We start from the raw sequence: 22,699 nt of genomic DNA on the forward strand, positions 1-22,699 counted from the left end.
GTCGATAGATGGCATTGCATTTACTGTGGCACAAAATTTACTACGACAGTACCGCTCTATCCTATTATATCCTTTTTGATCGCAGGTATGCTGGAGCCAGGTTGCACCACCGACATCTAGCGCGTCATCTGGTGGCGCTCTGGTTAGTGGACCACGCACCAGCTCATAATCTACTTAAACGCATTATGGTACGTGTGATATCTTCCTCTATTAGGGCCAGTTGCACCAACCACAGTTGACGGACTGACTAACGTCACTCAGCAGTGAACTATGAAACTTGCCCTACAACCGTCCCTTATTCTATACTTAATACCATTCGCCATCAGATATAGGAGCGGCGTAGTTATTTACAAGTATCTTAACAGGCAGATATTTTCAAGGCGTAAGAGTTCATGTTCAAATATTTTCCAGGATTTAGGTTGCTAGGAAAATATTATTATTTTTGCATAATTTAGTATTTGAAGTTCCATCAATTTCTTCTGAATCTTATCATCAGATTTAAATACACTGAAAAAATATACGCTTTAAAACAAAAAATAGTTTTTCACCTCAGCAGCTCGAACAAGCCTACTTTCGTCACTCCCTGGAGTGAGGAAAGTCGCACTTTCCTCACTCCAGGGAGTGAAACAATGTAACTTTTTAATTTAGTGAAGGCCATGAACTTCATGGTACGGTACGGTACGGTACGGTACGGTACGGTACGGTACGGTACGATACGGTACGGTACGGTACGGTCCGGTCCGGTCCGGTCCGGTCCGGTCTCGTCTCGTACGGTACGGTACGGTACGGTACGGTCCGGTCCGGTCCGGTCCGGTCCGTTCCGGTCCAGTCTCGTCTTGTCTCGTATCGTATCTTATCGTATCGTATATATTATAATACTTTTTTTTTCTGTTTATTCTGTGTAATTCGAAATACATTTTAACCTTTAATATGTTCTCACTACTGAGGTGAAAAATTATGTGTGCAACACGAGAGCAAAGTTATTTTACATCTTGTGTTTTTGAGTCTTTCGCTTTCTCGGGACTCAAAATAAACACTCGCAAGAAAAACCAACTTTCCTCTCTTGTTGCACAAATAACTATTTCAAATTGGTCCAGCCGTCTTCTATAAATCGGAGAAAGAAAGCTAGAATCCCGACGAAGTGAGAACCCCCACCTGTGAAGTGTATAAAATTTTTGTATTTCTTTTTAGCCCTCCGGACTTTTGGCTTTCCTCGAATCAACAGAGGCGCCACCAGCCGCGGCGTTAGAAGCGGACCGAATAAACGAGAGAGACAACTTGGAACTAGCACAAGCCTCGGTGAAACCGCGCGCGGCGCACTGGGAGGCGTTGGAGCGACAGGTCAAATACGTCGAGAAACATCTAGAGGTTCGTATAAATATTGGCTGTGTGTGCCAGAACGGCGCCTCATCATCATACCAGCTTTTTAGCGCCCACTGCTGAGCATAGGCCTCTCTTCGAGTAGGCCACTTGTCCCGGTTCTGAGCCAATCTCATCCAGAAATGACCCGCAGTCTTCCGAATGTCATCCAGCCAACGAACTAACGGATGCCAGGCACTCCTTTCGTCTGAAAGCGGCCACCATTCCGTTAACATTTTGGTCCAACTGCTATCACTATCACTCTGCCTGGCAATATGTCCCGCCCAGCTCCATTTAAGTTTGGTAATGATATGTCCGAGTTCAATGAAATTATTTCAGACAAAGAAAAATCTGCTGAAAATACACGTCATATGATATGTTACGAAAATTGTACAGACGCTGAATCTGAAATCCTTAAGGCGTAAGGTGGCGTTTTACTACTAGGTACATAATTTTTAACAGTAAACAGATAATGTGTAACAAACGAGCGTATGTGTCTTGTCTTTACTTTTTTAGTCTGGTTAACCAATTTGTCAGTAGGAAAAGGTGTGGAATTCAAAATTTAATTAGGAGATCGACACTTCACGCCTACAATTTTCACTTTGCCGCCATTCTCCACTGACAAAATTGGCTCGTCAGACTACATATTAATGAACACGGAGCTTAAGAGCCCCCGGTAAGCTCGGCCGAATTTCACCTTCCCATACAAACGGAGTTTCGTTCCCATTTTAAAACAACGTGTTGGATTGTAATGAAACCTTGCACATACAATGACATGATAGTGGAGTCAATATAAAGTTTAAGTTACATTAAATGCACACTCAAATTTTTCTACATGGGTGAATTCTATATCATATTGAATTGTAAACCCGTCTGTAAAGTAACAACTTGATATCAGTTCCCGTTTTTAAGAAATAAAACTTTTTTTTTAATATTTTATACTACTTAAACAATAATTCCCACATAAAATATTTTTCGTAGAATGGGTTATGAAGCTTATACGACTACACGGTCAGAATATCTCTCGACAATAATATAAATTATAGATTTATTGAAACAAATTATTATTATGTAAGTTATTATTTACAACGACGGGACTTAATCGCGTAAAATAAGTTCTCCGAGACCACGGGGACAACGCCGTCCTCGAAACGTCGGAGGTAAATTTATAACTTATTTTACGCGATTAAGTCCCGTCTCCCGTCGTTGTAAATAATAATGAGTAAAAATCGTGAAAGTTTAAATCAGTATTTTGTAAGTTTTTCATGACCGAGGAAATCCCACACCGAGAGAAAAGTTTACTATGGTGGTTAACAGTAGTTGTTTCGATCATGTTAAAAAATCTCCCGAGTCCTACTATATTTGTAGAATAGCAGCAAGATTTTGGAAACAAACAGCAAATACTGTTCTGCACAATTAATGGACATTTCTAGTTTTTTGCCAGTAACTGCACAAGTTATGGAAGAATAACATATTCATTTTTCTCTCGATAATTAAATCAATTTCCAGCATAAAAAATTAAAAAAGTATGCGGTATTTTCAGGCATTCACAGAGGCCAATTCCAACTTTATTTAAGATGTCAATAATATATCATTTTGTTATCATTCGCCCGACCGTTTCGCTCGCACCAAAACATATTTCAACTAGTACAAGCACGAATTAATAAACTAGTGGATGTGAAATGACTCCTATTTAGTATGAAAACCAGTGTCGCTAAACTCACACATTCATAGCCACGTTAAAATATGTCACACACTTACAAAATTGCTCTGATTCGTAGCAACTATCCATACCAAAAGGTTATTACCGGTGGACATTTCTCGAACGAATATCAACTGTAGGCTACATGAGTGACGGTTTAAAATATAATGTCAAAGCTATATGACATACGACTCTTTCATTATTCATCTCACAAAAGCTCGCTCAACGTTCACCTAATACAACTACTCAACACCAGATGGCGTTATTTTATATAATTTTAAAATCACTTACTTATTACAGGCGAGAAAAGGGCTAAAAACCAGTATAAGTAAGGTCTAATTACGCATGGTTTGTTACGGATCTCACGGTCACGTTACACTGGTGCTTTCGAGATCTCTACACGCCTGCGAGTAGCTAACCGTTGGAACTTCTTTCCATTCGACGATATAGGGAGGGGACAGTGTAATCGGAGTGTTTTATCGATATTTGTGTGTTCAGTTAGGTATTGATATTTCATTACCGTATGTTTTAACACATTTAGATGATACTTTATTTATGATTATAATATAGGTAGTGATAATCGTGATTGTATGAAAAATAATATGTAGTACAGTACAACAAATATCTAACTAGAAATTTGTTTCTTATTAATTGACCAACTAGGTTGTTAATGTGAACATTAAATATATCTTAAAGTCAAGTGAGTACAAGCGAAACGCACACGCAAATTAAAAAAATGCCATCTTTTATAACAAAGTTCGAATTAGCCTCAAGGTATATTAGGAAAGTATACCTTATGGCTTATGGCATTGAGTTAAGGTTCAATAGTTCAATTCATTAAGTGTCTGTCTTTATATGAAAAACGATAGCTGTCAATTTTTTTATATCTATTCACAAAACGTTTAGAATACTGGATGCTGTGTCAGATATAAATAGACCCTTGAAGACTTACAACTATCTATGATGCTTGATCTCAATCTTTCTGGTTAGTAAGGACCGTCCACTTAGTTATACTTCGAATAGCCGCCCGGACAAAATATAAAGCGAATTTCGAATTTTAAATTTTGACAATTCACGAGAAGAGTAACGTAACGTCAAACGATATGTTTGTCCCTTTTCAACGATCCTGTCATCCGATGCTTTTAGTGGGAGCTGTGAGAATGAAGACGCAAATGTCAGCAATTCGTACCGCTTGGTTTTTGTCAGCGAGCGCATCGCGACATGAAACTAGTATGAGCCTGGCCCTCGATTACGTATAATTGTAAGGAAACTTGGAATCAAGTTATATTAGTCTAAGGTCTAACAGTTGAGAATAAGACGTGCTCTGAATATACAGTGTGGAAAATGTTTATGGGCCCTGAAGGGATTGTGCCTTAAAACCTTAAGTTAGCTTATTTTATTTTTAAAAAGAAACAAAACTGCATTCAAAGGCTTTATGAAATTCGTTTCTCGCCCGGGAATCGAACCGACTAAAATTTCCAAACAATAAACACCCTATTTTATTCTATTAGTCGATACAGTTAATGTTAATGATAACATTTCTTCAAGTAACATTAGGTCTTACACTCGTCTGTCGTACAAAATTTCCATACAATCGAATATTTAGTACTCAAGAATATTTTTAGACAAGCAAAATTGAAAAAAAAAAAAAAAAAAAATTAAAAACCTTTGAATGCAGTTTAGTTTCTTTTTAAAAATAAAAGAATGTCTCCTTTAAGTACAATGAGCTAACTTAAGGTTTTCAGGCAATTTCCCTCCAGGGCCCATTAATTTGATTATTAACCGACTTCAAGATTTCAAAAGGAGGAGGTTATCAATTCGGTTGTTTTTTTTTTAATGTTTGTTACTCCATAACTCCGTCAGTTCTGGACCGATTTTGAAAATTCTTTGTTTGATTGTAAGTATGTACATACAGATTGGTCCCGTTTTGGTCAAAACGCAGTTCTGATGATGAGATCCATGAGGAATCGAGGGAACTCCTCAAATGTTAAAGGCATACATATAGTGATTTTAGTATTTTCATCAACAAATCAAGCATTTACATTTAAAAAAGTGACATTTGATGAAGTGGAACTGCTGATGATGATCAGAAAAATCAGAATGGAACTCTTTAACGACGACACGTTTGGCGATTTGTCCTCTTCGTTATGATTGGTAAGCATAGGTTTTCAAGACACATGTTTGTCAAGCTCGAGTTCTGATGATGGGAGAAATGAGGAATCGAGGGAACTCCTCAAATGAGAAAGGCATACATATAGTGATTTTTGTATTTTCATCAACAAATCCAGCTTTTACATAAAAAAGTGACATTTGATGAAGTGGAACTGCTGATGATGATCAGAATAGAACTCTTCAACGACACATAGTTCACGTTTGGCTCTTCGTTATGGACCCAGACCCAAACTTGGACCTGGACTTTTTTTGAACTGCGATCCTCACAGGACCGAACTGCTATCAGAAAAGTGGGTTAGGTTAGGTTAGAACTGTGACCCTTACAGAAACGAAATGCTATCAGAACATTGGGTTAGGTTAGGTTAGAACTATGACCCTTACAGAAATGAAATGCTACTAGAAACGTGGGTGGTTTTACCTCATTTTAGTTAGGCAAAAGATGCTGTCTTTTTTATTTCATTGTCTGGAGTGCACCATCAAAAATAAGTAACCTTTCAACGGCATCCCCCATTGAAGTCGGTTTTTTTTTTCTTAAAAATTATTAAATTATAGTGGTAAATAAGCGCATTGAGTATGCACTTTTGTCTCAGGCGATAATTATTTTTTTTTGCTAAAAATAATAATTTAATTAAAGGAATAGCTGCCGAAAAGCCTGTCAAAAAAGAGGCGATTTTTCTTACTAAGCGGCGTTTCAAGTTTCCAAAGCTTTTATTCCTTACTTGTAGTTTTTATTATTTTTTCGCAACTGTATCAAAAAACGTCGTTCGATACACGTGCGGAAGTGTCATTCTTCACTCGTCCCGAGTCTTGCCAAGATACCTATCTCGGTACTCGTGAAGTAAAGACATACTTTCCGCACTAGCATCGAAATGTACTATTTATTTCATTTGGGCACCAAGAAGTATGTTGGTAGTAAACCTTTTAGTGCGAGTAAAATAGTATGTAATAATGATTTAATATAATATTGTTAATTAACTAAAGTTTAATTATTGCGTCATTTCATCTCATAACCCTACTACCCATTGAATTGAATGACCTTTTTCACGTTTTCTGGAGCAATGCAGTCGACTGCAGCAATATTGAAGCGCGACATTGCTGCCGACTGCTACGGCAGTAGCCGTAAATTTCAAATTCAAATTTTCTGTCTGGATAAGTTAGTCATGGGATAATTAACGGTCGACCGCATCGTGAACTCTCGGCTGTTCAAGCGGACCGATCGTCTACCGCGAACATTGAAGTGAGACGGAGATATGGAAGTCGATCAAACGTTCTCTACAGTGAATCAGTACCCGTCAGTTAGTGTCTGCGTGGGTAATTTAAATAGCTTGGACGTCGTAATATGGTTGTATTCCATACAATATAACATATACGTGAGAGATTTTTTGTTGTTACACTAACATGAGTAAGAGATTTATGAAGGTGAAACAAAAGCCGAGTGTCCATTTTCTCTAAGCAACAATAGTACATTTCGATGCTAGTGCGGAATGACATTTCCGCACGTGTATCGAACGGCGTTTTATTAATACAGTTGCGAAAAAATAAGAAAAGCAACAAGTAAGGAACGGAATTCGAAACTTTTATATTATTAATTCTGTGACATCATTGACATTTTGAAGAAGTGTTTTTCTAGCTTTTATTCGACTAGAATAGTTTTTATTATTATTATTGAACCCACTTCAATGAAAGTTTTTTTTTCAAATGCATGTTCTATAAGACAGAAACAATTGTAAATATTAAAACATTGTACTATTATTACCTAAATATCGTTATTTATGATTATTTATGTATCGTATATTTATAAAAACAATATCGAATGTTGCCTTTGGAAACTTAAAACATAATTGCAGTAAGAAAATACGCGTCTTCTTTGACAGGCGTTCCGTTTCATTCAGACAACTTATTAAGAACGGTTTTTCAACATTAAAAAATAAAGGTGTTATAATACTTATAATGATGAAGAGGTAAGTAATAAAATATGAAATATGCATATTTTTCGTATTCTTACATTAACAGTAGGTTTTTATGTTGATAACGACGTTTCAATGAAACTAATATTAACACTCATCAATAAGTAGTCATGAATTGGAACAAGTAAAAATTTAAAAAAATTGGAAAAGTAAAAAGCACTAGTTCGCGAAAACCAACTTTCTGCACGCTAAAAAGGCACGAAAAGTAGCACTTTTTGAGCAACTGTATTAAAAAAGTATTTTCGAAACAAAAATGGTTAATAGTAATTAAACTGATTAATTTACGTTAGAGATTTTTTTTGTAGAATATATTAAATATACAGAGCTTAATTAACATGTAATTTTTATGTACACATTAGTTGTTATTTTAATGTAAATAATTTTTTTAATAAAGACAATTATTGGGGGCAGGGTTCTGTGTCAAGCTCGGAGAAAATATAAATACTTAATGAGTATATGCTTGAGAACAGCATATTAGAAAATCTCTAGTGTGGGAATTGATGTTTTGGTTTATTTTTCTATTTTAGTAATAATTTGGATTTATAAAAAAATGACATATTTTGTGGAGATTTTTTTCAAAATATATTATTTGTAACATAGGTAATCACATCTCAAAAAATCTCTGATGTTAGAATTAATGTAGATTTCTCATACATTTTGAACTGTGCTGACCGGCCTATGAATTAATAAGTAATAAGTAATTAGTTTATTAACTCTAGTATTAAAACAAACGAAATAAAGCAAAAACAAGTTTGGTATGAAAAACTTAAATTCGCTGTATTTTTAATTATTGTATTTTAACCTACATAAATTAATTACAGACCTAGATATACCTTATCCTATTGTAAGTACAAAGTTTCAGAGCAATCTAGCTAGTCGTTTTAAAATGAGAGCGGAACTACGTTTGTATGGAGAACCGAGCTTGCCGGGGAGTCTTAAATGACCATTTGTTTCCAGCACTACGCCCAACTAGCCCTCCAGCACTGGGCGGCCCGCGCCGGCGGCCCCGCGCGCGCGCCGCGGGACGCCGCCCGCGACCGCCCCGTGGTGCTGCGGCGGCGTCGGGAGCGCCTCAAGGCCACCGCCAACTGGCCGCTCTTCTACTACCAGTTCCACCGCGACCACGCGCTGCCCAACCTCATATGGAACCACACGGTACACTATACACTAGACCAGTAGCGAGCAGTAGGGCCGCGACCGCCCCGTGGTGCTGCGGCGGCGTCGGGAGCGCCTCAAGGCCACCGCCAACTGGCCGCTCTTCTACTACCAGTTCCACCGCGACCACGCGCTGCCCAACCTCATATGGAACCACACGGTACACTATACACTAGACCAGTAGCGAGCAGTAGGGCCGCGACCGCCCCGTGGTGCTGCGGCGGCGTCGGGAGCGCCTCAAGGCCACCGCCAACTGGCCGCTCTTCTACTACCAGTTCCACCGCGACCACGCGCTGCCCAACCTCATATGGAACCACACGGTACACTATACACTAGACCAGTAGCGAGCAGTAGGGCCGCGACCGCCCCGTGGTGCTGCGGCGGCGTCGGGAGCGCCTCAAGGCCACCGCCAACTGGCCGCTCTTCTACTACCAGTTCCACCGCGACCACGCGCTGCCCAACCTCATATGGAACCACACGGTACACTATACACTAGACCAGTAGCGAGCAGTAGGGCCGCGACTGCCCCGTGGTGCTGCGGCGGCGTCGGGAGCGCCTCAAGGCCACCGCCAACTGGCCGCTCTTCTACTACCAGTTCCACCGCGACCACGCGCTGCCCAACCTCATATGGAACCACACGGTACACTATACACTAGACCAGTAGCGAGCAGTAGGGCCGCGACCGCCCCGTGGTGCTGCGGCGGCGTCGGGAGCGCCTCAAGGCCACCGCCAACTGGCCGCTCTTCTACTACCAGTTCCACCGCGACCACGCGCTGCCCAACCTCATATGGAACCACACGGTACACTATACACTAGACCAGTAGCGAGCAGTAGGGCCGCGACCGCCCCGTGGTGCTGCGGCGGCGTCGGGAGCGCCTCAAGGCCACCGCCAACTGGCCGCTCTTCTACTACCAGTTCCACCGCGACCACGCGCTGCCCAACCTCATATGGAACCACACGGTACACTATACACTAGACCAGTAGCGAGCAGTAGGGCCGCGACCGCCCCGTGGTGCTGCGGCGGCGTCGGGAGCGCCTCAAGGCCACCGCCAACTGGCCGCTCTTCTACTACCAGTTCCACCGCGACCACGCGCTGCCCAACCTCATATGGAACCACACGGTACACTATACACTAGACCAGTCCTCCTCAGGAGTTGAGAGTGGATCACCGCCGACTGACACAACAAATGTAACCCGAGGGCGGGGGTGCGAAACTCCTAGCTTCGGACAAATTCCGCTCCGTTCGGCTCGCCATTGCTCCCAGCAATTATTAGGGTTGTCACAACTTGACGTCCCTTTGCGAGCACGACCACAGATAAGTAATGGCCTGAATTTTGACAACCCTAAATACTCGAAAGGTATATAATGCCATATATTAGAAAGGGACATCATGATTCGACCCTGAACCGCTGTCAAACTTCGGTTTTGTAGGAAGTTTCCTTTCTGTACAGTAGTACTATTATTTATTCTGTGCCGAGAGACACGGAATGCATGCTTCGAGCGAGCGAGCGAGGTTGCACGCTTGGCGCTGACGCCGACCACCATTTATTGATTAAAACTTCGAGCGTGCACGCTTCGTGGTCGCTTTGTGACGTAGACGTAAAGCCAGTTAAAGATATGTTTACTTTTGCACACAATTCTCACGAGCAATTCGTCCCCCAACTGACACTTCGTCACCACTTTGAAAAAATCTCGCTAGTGAGGCTATCTGTTATAACCAGGATAGCTTCATGTATTAAATTCTCTAATTTACTTTACTTTTATTGCTATTGAAGCGTGATTCATTTTTTTTTCTAATTTAAATAGGTACAGCCCCCTTTTTTGTACGTAGACCTTATTGTGCTTATTGTGCGTTGTTTTTCTTTGACCATTGCTATTTTTTGAAGTTTGTTTTTAATTTATAACTGACTTTTTTATTAATTTACTACCTACAATGTATCAAATAAAAGTTCCTAGCAGTCAAATCGTTTCCAAAAACAGGAACGACCCTTAAATTTCATTCCTTTATCTCAGACTCGCGAAGAACTCCGGAACGCACTAGAAAACGAGCTTCGAGCGTTCACATCAGACCGGGAAGTGTGTGGCGACACCCTCACCTCATGGAATCACGCAGAGCTAGAAGTGCATTACCAGTGTCTACAGAATGAAGTCAAAATTGGCGACTACTACCTGAGGATATTACTGGAACAGAGAGACAATGATGACAGTCCCATACGGAAATCGTAAGTGATCTAAGTTATTTTTATATCCAATTGAAATTTTATTTAGTACAGAAGCTTTAAGATTTTTCTATATATAAGTCTCCTCTCCTCTCCTCCTCAAGTCTCAGAAGAGGCAAAGGAGCTATATTTATTTGTGTATAATTATATTAGTCAGTATACTGACAGGCCGTAGATGAGTGTAATTTAGATTAAGGTACGATGGGACTGGCGTAATCTTAAGATTAAATGTCCCTAAATAAATACATGAATTAAAAAAAAAGTCTTTCTTATCAAGTTCAGAATATTTATGATTTTTGCTGGAAATTAGGCCTCATTCTCATGAGCGCTTATTCAACGCGCGTTAAAAAAGCGTTTGAATGATGAAGCGTGTGTGTGAGGGCCTGGCCACATGTACGCGGTGCGACGTCGCCGACGCAACGCGGCGCGTTTTGCGGTGCCGCCGCCGCAACGCAGAAATCTGCGGCGCCGCTCGCCGCAACGCAAAATCTGGCGGTGCGTCGTGCGACGCCGCGCGCGGTACCGCAAAACGGTGCGCGGCGCCGCCCGCCGCAACGCAAAATCTTGCGGTGCGTCGTGCGTCGCCGCGCGCGGTGTCGCAAAGCGTTGCGCGTCGCCGCGCGCGGTGCCGCCCGCCGCAACGCAAAAATTAGGCGGTGCGACTTGCGGTGCCGCGTCCGTCGTCGCGGCACCGCATGCGGCGCCGCGCTGCATAAGTAGTAAAGAATTCGACTACCAGTGTTTGACTGTTATTAAGAAGGCGCAGAAATAAGAAGCAATTGAAAAGAAAATTTTGGGTAAACCCATGTCTTCATGTCATGAATGATGATGGATATCATTTCAAAAGAAAATACGAGGCATTGAAGATGACTGAAAATAAATTTCATAACAATTTGAGAATTTGAAGAACTTTTAAGCAAAATATCCTTTTAAGAAACACATATTTAGAAGACCCGTTGGGCTTCTGGAGATGTTGGGAATAACAATAAGGTAAGAAATCATAACTAATTTTGTATGTAAATTATTTTTATTCTTTAGACCATAATTATTAGGTAATTATAAATAGGTAAATATAAAAAAACATGTAGGTATATGTCTTTTTGCAAAATCAACATGATATAAGATTGCCTTTGTTAGGTATATAAAATATGTTTATACTTGTGGCTAACTAAATCGACAACTTTTATTTTTAAATCATCATTTTTTATATACCTGCTAACATGACTATAATACATGATCAAACGAACTTCAAAGTGAAGTTCGATCAGTATTATATGAGTAAGCTTCATTCGAAGATATAAAAACCAGGTAGTCCTTTAACCTACTAGGCAACTCATCGCATGTTTAAAGTAGGTAGCAAAAACTTTAACTCAAACAGGTCTATCCCTACTTTTCCTTGATGGGGCGCGCGGCTTGCCGCCATTGCTCATTATTTTTAGAGACTTTACTTTCTAAAGCAAAACTTTCTTTCCGGGTATAGGGGAGGGAGGGTAGTTATATCTTCGAATGAAGCTTACTCATATAATACTGATCGAACTTCACTTTGAAGTTCGTTTGATCATGTATTATATTTCTCAAGCTTCATTCTTCAGATATAAAAACCAGGTAGATGTTAAGAGTTGAAAGTTTTGCTGCATTCTTTCCCATTATCAATATTATCATAGCATATTTATTTCTGAAAACATATTTGTAGGAATAATTATCTACCATGTACATATGTGTATGTTATACACAAGTTTACTGTTCCAATTGAGTTATAAGGTATTGTTAAGAAGCACGGGAAAGTTTAGCAATGCAGGTTCAAAAAGGTATACATATATTAGGTATAGCCAGGTTGTACTTTTACGTATTAGGATATTTAAACAAAATTTAATTTGTTCTTCATAAAACCTAATTGACTAAGATTCCATACAATTTGTGGTCTACTTTGCATTAAGTTTAATTCGATTTGAAAAAGTTTAATACGAGTAAACTCATAAGACATATGTCCTTTTGTGAAATGTATTAAAATTCACTAGCAGTTCTTGTCCGCGATACGGAATTTTTGAAGGCTCAGAACAGTACACTATTGATGACAAGATTCAGGCTCGTCTAAGTGTAATTATCTACGAAGATAAGACGTAATTTAGGCTAACGATACAACCCAGCGTTACCTCCATACAGGGTGGGATACGCTGTGGCTGTGATGTCTTTTCCCGCGTCTTGACGCTTATGACGCGTAGGCTGTGTGATGTCTGTCTCACGACGAGTCATCCTGTTTACGATGATCTCTGAGCAGACGACGACAATGAGAAAATTCAGTTATTAGGCACGTGCACGCGCAAATCGGCTTACAGCAGCTCCTGATCAACGAATAGTGACACGACGTGCAATGGACAAAGACTCACGCGGCCTAGCGCGTTTTCGAGAGCTTCAACTTAACAAAAAACATGTATTTGCTCGAAACATGTCTAACGTCGTTTTTAAGTCCTTTGATTTACCCAAGAAGAATTATATTTTGATTTTTATCAAATTAAAAAATCCACCACTGAAATCTAAAAAATATATGAACGTGCATAAATTATGCTTTCTGTTCAGTTATTAAGCATAAAGCATGTCATATGTGTGGCATCACCAAAGGTATTCTAAACAAAAATAATTTATAAGACTAGCAGTCTACTCAGCTTTCGAAGTAATCTTTCAAATAAGATTGTAATTTACTCACACTCAAATGTTTATTATTGCGCTCATATTACATATAATGAATGGGCCAAGGTCCATTAATGGTAACAGAATATTTATTTATCATTTAATTATATATACGTACCTAATGTACATATATTCGAGCTATTAAAATGCATAATAATATCCAGTTAAACCTGAGTAGGTAAAATCAGCGTTTAACAAACATCATTAGGAATTAATTTAGTATACATTTATAAATGGCTGCACCTTTAAATAGAATATATAAATGATATGAACCTTTTTTATTTTATTTAAATTACTATTATTGACCGCAAGGCGCGATTGACCATATTTTCACAAATATTGGTGTAGCGGCTTCTATTCTCGCAGCGCGAACGGGACAGCACAGCAATCAACCACGCAATCAATGAAATGAAATGAATATCAATCAACAGAAATTCAGATATTAAGCATCAAATCTAAAAACTTATGCCCTTCATTCAAGTATTCGCTCTGCAAGGAACGAAAGACTGTGCGACGTAATGTTGTATATTTATAAAATGTAAACATTAAAGCCGGAATAATAATAAAAAATTGCCTTTGCTGTATTGCTACTATGGTTGTATTGAGAGTTCAGAAAACAAATATTATATTAAGTGGATTCATGTTAATATTTTAATCCATGACTTATGTCATGAATGTGCTATATTAATGACATAACGGTATTGCAAGTGGTGGGTCCCCACCAACTACAGTTACTAAACTTATAATATCAAGGTACATATATTTTAAACTTGGCAAAAACATATTGCATGGTACCATCGTATTGATGATGGCTGAAAGAGTATCGCGACCGACACATGAGAGTTGAACCATAGGTGCATTCGTCATTTATTGATTTTTTACGGTTTCTATTAGCTTCTTAATTATGTATTTATGTTTTTATGTGCATAATCTGAGGGTGATCCTTTAAAAGATAATCGGAAGGTAATCGTTTTGTAGTTTTGATACAGGTTAATAGGTATTTACCTAGTTACCCATTATTTACGACCATAAAAATAAATATTAAATATCTGTGAGAGATGCGAACAAATATATTCGTGTGTGTATTTAGCCAAATTGTACCGAAACCGCTTTATCATTAACTCAGTTAGATGGTACTCTAATGGTTACTTTGTCAGGCTTCGGCATGAACTTGTATTTATGAAGAAATAAGCGTAAAACGTGTTTGCGTTTGTTTCTTAGCTTCAGTTGTAAGTTTAGTTTTTTGCATGCCAGATGCTGGTGAAATATGTGTTACTTATGTATAATATTGTCTGACCACCTTTTGTACCATATTTCATGCAAAATAAAGTTATTTTCTTTCTTTCTTTCTTTCATATTCAGTACTCACAAATTGTTTCATTGGGTTTATTAGATAGATAATGATGAATAAACCCATTTTCCTGTAATTCAATTCAGTTAGGTGTCTTTGTTACAATTGGATGATTCAAATTATTTAATTATTCAATATCACTTAAAAAAGTAAAATCATATTTTTAAACAGACACAAGGTAATATTGTCTTCGGTTACCGCGATAGTTACTCATGAAATAAAACTATGAAAACGGACAGGACACAAGGTACTTAGATACTGACATCGCCTATGCCTTTAAGCGATCACGGTATTATAAATATATTTATATTTTCATGTATCCCATAACAATATTGGCGTACGTATCCCGATAATTTGTATGGTTATATGCATATATAAACATTCAAAAATGGTCACCAAAATATATACATTGTGCAGGGTATTACCACTTAGTTTATTACATTTCATTTGTGGTAAAAGAGATTTTATCCAGCTTAAGTTTAGGAATTTCGATCAGATTCACATCACGTGACGTGATGTAGGTACACCTATTTAGCAATTCCCACTTTTAGAGACAAGTTATACTTATGTGGGTAATATAAAAACAATATAGGTACTATTGTATTGTTTCAATTATAAATTTACGAGGTAGTCTCGTGTTTATTCAAATTCAACCTCTGGGCGGATAAAAGTACCGTACTATGGGTTAGGTGTGAGTAAAATTTATTCTGTCACATATAATTGGATATTAAAAATCCAAATATATTTTATATGTAAGCATTTATTTTAAAAGGCAATGTAGTCTTGTGCCGAACATTTCGGCAGCTAGACCGACGTGTCTCTGACACGCACAAATCAAAACTGAACCGCGGAGCGCTGGTGAAAAAATTTAAAAGAAATATTTTTAATTCGAGGGTAGACTTCGAATGTTTTTCAAAATAAAACCCGTAAGGTTTTAGATTACATAAATAGGCCTACATGAATAAAGTATATTTGAACTTGAACTTAAAAGATAGTTCTTTATTGCACATAGAAAAACTTGAACTTGGTGTTTTAAAATGTGCGTGGTTTTGATCGAGAACCGCTATAGATTTATTAAATTGTGTTATGCATTGCTATCGTGTTGACTCACGGCCAACCCCAAGCAAGTTCTATCTTCGTGACGACTCTAGGCCGCCCCCCAGGTTTATAGTTACCAGTCGTGGACTCACGGCCCGCGCGGTACTAAGTAAATGCAAGGTAATTGATCACAAAGTTTGTTTTTTAGAAAAATAGTTAAAATAGTTACACTTAAGTAAGTATCTGATTTTTCTTCAGGATCTGAAGAATCTATTATCACTCGGCAATTTTGCTTGAGTTTCTTCTGTTGGGCCATCTAAAACCAAATAAAAAGAAAGCCTCCCTCGTCTCTTTAACACAACACAATATGATTATTTAGGGCCCTTTGTTTCGTTGCGCGCTGTCCGATCTTAATTAAACCTTTGGTTGGTTCAGGACCAACCCCCGGGCGCAATCGGTGTTCGAAGTACGAACAAACTTTCCATCGTGTTGGTTCACGACCAACCCCCAAGATAATTTTTTCCTTCGTGTTGATTCACGACCAACCCCCAGGATGATTTATTCCTTCGTGTTGATTCACGACCAACCCCCAGGATGATTTATTCCTTCGTGTTAGTTCTCGACTAACCTCCAGGATGATGAACAATTTTAATAACAAATATATTTTATATTGCACAACGAATACGAAACGAATAATCCCACAGCTTACATCTCGTATTCTCGTATAAATCGTATAATGTCTGCACTAAGTGCACTACGTATAGGCATTTTAAACGACTGAAACAAAATTATGATTTTACGTGCGTTCGTTGCCTCGCAAGAATAAAGAATGAGCAATGGCGGCAAGCCGCGCGCCCCATCAAGGAAAAGTAGGGATAGACCTGTTTGAGTTAAAGTTTTTGCTACCTACTTTAAACATGCGATGAGTTGCCTAGTAGGTTAAAGGACTACCTGGTTTTTATATCTGAAGAATGAAGCTTGAGAAATATAATTAACTTTTTTTTTAATACATTTTTTTGTATAATTGTTTTACGTAAATCAAAAACTTCCATGAAATTACAGTGGAACCTCGATAAGGCGAATTCCTCGTTAACGCGAAATAAAATGCCAATGCCATTGCCTTTCCTTCATAGTCCAAAACCTCCATAACTCGAAATATTTAAACTCACAAGACGAAGTAACCAACTATTCCCTTCACGACTATAACTCGAAAAAGATATAAAGATTGTACTTTCTCCGTTTCTACAATTACGCCTCTTTAACACTAATAATTTTTCGTGCGTTTTACCTCTGTAACTCGAAACCTCTTTAAAACGAACAAAAACCCACAAGAACCTCTCTAAGTCGGTGTCCTCTACAAGAGGAATCCTCTTCGTTAGCACGTATTTTTTGGCATTTCCCATAAGATTCCCGTGCTATCGAGGTTCAACTATATAATTATAACTGTAATCGTTAGGTACAGAAAATCACAACTATGTAGTTTATAATTCTAAAAATAATACCACCACCATTTTACAAAAGCTTAAGTATAATTAAATAATTATACAAATTTGTAATCTCAATTAAGTCAACGTTCCATAAATAATAGTATACTATAGATAGGTATATATTTTTAAAAATCAACAATCGTTTATCTATAAATAAGGTTCTAATTATTACTCACTAATTCACCAACTGTCATACAGGCTTAATATATCTTAGAAAAAATCAACAACAATCACAAACAGCTTTACTTACAAGTCAACATTCCAAAAATAATTTACACGCCTTTAGAGATAATGACAATCAGGTCGTGTTCTAAAATTCTAAAATTAATACCGCCACCATTTTACAAAATATATATTTTTTTTAATACTTAATACGAAAGTGGAGGACCCGCGCGTAATCGCCGTTTCATACAAACGTGTAGTCCTGATTTTCCTCTCTGGTTATTAACATTGATGAAAATATTTTGACACAATTTGTTGTATAGCTATGCCCCTATGGTTAATGTATATACATCAAATTATGAAAAAAACATTTTCCATAATGTTAATATCTAGAGAGGAAAATGGGGAGTACGTTTGTATGGATTAGCGGCCGACCCCTTTGCTCTTGAGTATATTTTAATAGTTTTGCAAATCTGTAATTACAATTTGAATATATGTATATTATATAAATCAACTATCGCTTATATAAATATGGCTATAATGAATACTTGCTAAATCACCAACTTTCATACAGGCTTAATATAGGTATCTTAGAAAAAAATCAACAGTTTTCAATGTTTTCATATAGGTACAGTCTAGTTCACAAACATTTTTACAAGTAAACATTCGAAAAATAATAATATTATATAGGTATATATCTTATAAAAATCAACAATCGTTTATATAAATATGGCTATAATAATTACTTACTAATTCACCAACTTTCATATTAGAAAAAAATTACAGTTTTCATATAGGTACAGTCGAGTCCACAAACATCTTTACAAGTCAACATCCAAAAATAATTTACACGCCTCTAAGACAATGACAATCAGGTTGTGGGGGTGGTTATATTATATTATTTTACTACTACAAAAAATCACCATTTTTATATAACTTGTTGCCAGTAATGCCAGTTGTTAATACGACACTACGCAGGAGGGCCTACCGCAAACACCGAAATTCGCAAAATTAGGGAATCTTTCTCTTTTACTCCAATTGAGGCGTTATTAGAGTATTCGCGGTTATAGCCCTGCCATCAAGATATACCTATATACCTATATGTATTATAAGGTAGTGAAATAGTCTTTGAAAACTGACAGTGTTGCAACGTGGTATTGTTTGCCTGTATGCATCATATTTATTTATGCATACGGATAAGAAATATTAATAAATTATTTAAAACATATTACTACCTATTTCTTATATAGTTGTTGTCAAGTAGCATGCATCTTACAAATATGTGTTAAAAGGATAATACAATACAAGTATACTAAGCTAATAGTTTTGTACATGCGAACGGAAATAAAACCTATACTAATATTAAATTATATTTTACTTAATTGCCAAGTAAGGGCTCCCACATCACTAGAAAAGTATTTACAGAATTCATTTCTTATGTTAACTGGGTTTGTCGAGGATATATAATTTGTTGAATGATGTAAATCTGAAAAACCGTCGTGAATCAGTAGTTCTTCAGATGGTTTAATTCCATCTCTACTAATAACAAAATTGTGAATAACACCACATGCCTTTATAATATCTGTTACAAAGTTATATTGGACATTCAATGGTCGGTGAAAAATGCGCCACTTATTAGCTAAAATACCGAAAGTACATTCAACGTATCTTCTTGCGCGACTCAAGCGATAATTAAAAACTCTTTGTTGTATAGTCAAGTGTTTTCCTGGATATGGACGCATTATGTTATTCGTTAAAGGTAAGCCTTCGTCTGCTACAAATACATGGGGAATTGACGTCTGAGAACCAGGTAACGGCTTTGGTGCTGGTACGGGAAGCTGGCCTTGTTGTAATAATTCATTCAGTTTTGTATTGTGAAAAACCGTTGAATCACATTCCTTGCCGTAAGCTCCTATGTCCACATATACAAATCTGTCATTGGAATCAACAAGCGCCAGCAAGACTATAGAGTTGTAGCCTTTATAGTTGAAAAAAAGAGAGCCACTGTGATCGGGACTACAAATTCGAATGTGTTTACCATCCAGGGCGCCAATACAATTGGGGAAGTTAGTGTTTTTTAAAAACTCGTCCGCGATTTGTTCTAGTAGATTTTTTGTTATACTAGGTATACCTTTACCTAGAAGGCTTTTCCATATAGCTTGACAGACTTCTCTTACTATTTTTCCAATTGTACTTCTTCCACGATATTCTGTAAATTCCATATCTCTGAATGTGTTCTCAGTCGCCAAAAACCTGAAAATAAATATTTCATATTCATATTCATATTCATATTTTTTATTTGTATTAATCATACATTGTCATGGATGCGTAATTTACATTATATTATATTTTATATTTATTTATATATTATATTATATTTTATTAAATTATAGGTTATATATATATATATGTATGCATATTATTGCATATACAAGTTAATAGTTACGCAGCCATACAAAGTGACAACAACCATGCAGTAAATTTATATATGTATATTATTTTATTGTAAGTTTGTTATTAATTATATGGTTGGTTTTAATAGATACCCAAATGTGTATTAAAGTTTAAATGACATAAGTAGGAAACAAATAGTCGGACAATTAATATAAAACTTTATCAGACATTTTGCGGTCACGTATTAATGTAAATATTAAAATGCCATTTGAGTGACAGATACCGTTGAGATGGTTTGAGTCACTCAAGAAACAAAAACAAAGTTAATGAACGTTGTATGCAACAATTTCCAGTTTGACTAATAAAATTTCCTATTACATATTATAAGTAGAGTTAGATCAAGAAAAGTCTGTAACGATTTTGATAGCATACCTACGCAGTGCAAGTGTTATTTATACGACATATTTTCATAGAAGTTTGACGTTTAAAATAACACTCGCACTGCGTGTGCTATCAAAATCGTTGCAGACTTTTCTTGGTCTATCTCTACATGTGTAATTTAATGCAAAGGTCGAAAATTTGCAAACAGTCACTAATAATCTGAATAAGAGATGTTTTTTTTTTTTACAATGTAAAATGTTTTAAATGAACTTTATTTTTTAGGAAACGAGGTGATAAAAAAGTGGAAAAACCTCAAAGATAATTTTACAAGATACTCAAAAAGGCTTGAAAGCTTAAATAAATCGGGCGCTGGTGTGACGAGAGTAAAAAAATACCATTTCTAAAAGCAACTAATGTTTTTTTTTTAAATGCTGCAAATTTAACTGACTCGAGCATAGTCGAGGACCAAGAAAGTGACGAAGATGGCCAGACAAATGAAACTACAAGCAGATCTCGGTACCAGCCTTGTTCTCGGAAAAGGAAAACGACCGACCAATTTGAGTCCGATATACTTCAGGCCTTAAAAGAGACAGAAAATAGACCTTAGATTTCTTACCTTATTGTTATTCCCAACATCTCCAGAGGCCCAACGGGTCTTCTAAATATGTGTTTCTTCTTTATTAGAGGCGATATTTTGCTTAAAAGTTCTTCAAAACACGACACAGACATTCGAAAATTGTTATGAAATTTATTTTCAGTCATCTTCAATGCCTCGTATTTTCTTTTGAAATGATATCCATCATCATTTATGACATGAAGACATGGGTTTACCCAAAATTTTCTCTTCAATTGCTTCTTATTTCTGCGCCTTCTTAAAAACAGCCAAACACTGGTATTCGAATTCTTTACTACTTATGCAGCGCGGCGCCGCATGCGGTGCCGCGACGACGGACGCGGCACCGCAAGTCGCACCGCCAAATTTTTGCGTTGCGGCGGGCGACACCGCGCGCGGCGACGCACGACGCACCGCAAAATTTTGCGTTGCGGCGGGCGACGCCGCGCACCGTTTTGCGGTACCGCGCGCGGCGTCGCACGACGCAACGCCAGATTTTGCGTTGCGGCGAGCGGCGCCGCAGATTTCTGCGTTGCGGCGGCGGCACCGCAAAACGCGCCGCGTTGCGTCGGCGACGTCGCACCGCGTACATGTGGCCAGGCCCTGAATTCACACGATGGCGGTAGCGCTTTTTATCAAGCGTTGTTGGATTTTCAACTTTAAGCCTTGGTCTTTAAATCGAATTTAGCGTGCGGGCAGATTCAAGCGCCTTTTTAACGCGCGTTGAAGAAGCGCTCGTGTTTAGGGTCACTTATTCTTCGGCGCTCCCAATGTTTATATCTAAGTTTATTTATATCTCATAATTATTTCGTCAGGTGACAACCAAAACACTAATTATACAAAAATAATTAAACAAAAATCTACCTAATTTTGGGACCAATATGGTTCACTATGGCTATGAACTTATGGTGGTAATTAATAAAAGCTAAAAAATAGCTTTATACAGCGTATAATATTCAACTCTTATTTCAGTTACGAGTTCTTTAACGACCTATACCACCGGTTCCTATCAACGCCGAAGGTCGAGATGAAATGCATGTGCCTCCAAGCAATGAGTATAGTCTACGGCCGGTATTTTGAAGACATCGGTCCCTTCGCTGACACCAAATATATAGTACAGATGTTGGATAGGGTGAGCAAATTTACGAATATTTTGGTTTGGTAATAAAGTAAATGTGTTTGCCGAAATATTACATTTTATTTATTTTGTGAAAAGGGTTCTTATTGTCAGCCGCTTATTTAATTAGGAGAATTTATAATAAAGAGAATTTAAACTTAAATTGAAAATTTACCTTAATAGCTAATGAAAATGGTGCATTTTGCCCGCAAACGTTGTAAATTGCCTAAATACTAGTGAATCGTTCTCATAAATCACTTTTTGCCTTCTCTTATATTCTTTTATAATTCTTTTTCTTACGTGATGAGGTTCCTTAGACAATAAATGCTCAGAAAATTATTATTTGTTTTAAAATTCATGTTTTTTTACAGACATGTGATAAAATGGAAAGAGACAGACTGGTTCAATTTTTATCAAAACTGATTTTACATAGAAGAAATGTTAGTGAGATTTTAGAATGGAATGGTGTAAGGTAAGACTCGTTACTTCCTACTGGCCACTGTCCTATAGGGACAGTGCGCGTTGGAGGGTGCTGCCAACCTGTGGCCTGAATCGGAAACATAAACTATACATTGACACTATTAATAAGTAGTAGAATATGCATTATGTAGTACCTCGTACATTATGCTGTATTTCTTGTTGTCAAAGTTTGACGTTTAACATTCCAGTTACTTAAAACGTGGCGCCGTATAGTAGTATCTAGTTCGGCTGTGAAACTTTGAACACGATATTTCCTTAGACTATAATAAACCTCGTCTACAATTAATTCTTTTTTTGTTAGTAAGTGATCAAGTTAACATTGTTAAATCACTAAATAAAACTATGAAAATGGATTATATCGCGTATATTGAATTTATAATACATCCCGACGTTCCAACGGGTGACTCCCGTTGA

General features: G+C 37.5%; 1 protein-coding gene across 1 annotated transcript in view; it reads left to right on the top strand.

Moving 5' to 3' along the window:
* Nucleotides 1-22,699, top strand: part of LOC134749444 (dnaJ homolog subfamily C member 13) — a 92,550-nt gene that overhangs the window by 24,554 nt on the left and 45,297 nt on the right. Inside the window, exons 13-18 of the mRNA XM_063684380.1 lie at nucleotides 86-188; nucleotides 1,192-1,368; nucleotides 8,158-8,355; nucleotides 10,369-10,577; nucleotides 21,661-21,820; nucleotides 22,177-22,277. Of these exons, the coding sequence (XP_063540450.1) occupies nucleotides 86-188; nucleotides 1,192-1,368; nucleotides 8,158-8,355; nucleotides 10,369-10,577; nucleotides 21,661-21,820; nucleotides 22,177-22,277 (948 nt within the window). The remainder of the gene's footprint in view (nucleotides 1-85; nucleotides 189-1,191; nucleotides 1,369-8,157; nucleotides 8,356-10,368; nucleotides 10,578-21,660; nucleotides 21,821-22,176; nucleotides 22,278-22,699) is intronic.

The sequence above is a fragment of the Cydia strobilella genome, chromosome 18 (genome assembly GCF_947568885.1).
Source record: "Cydia strobilella chromosome 18, ilCydStro3.1, whole genome shotgun sequence".
Classification (NCBI taxonomy): domain Eukaryota; kingdom Metazoa; phylum Arthropoda; class Insecta; order Lepidoptera; family Tortricidae; genus Cydia; species Cydia strobilella.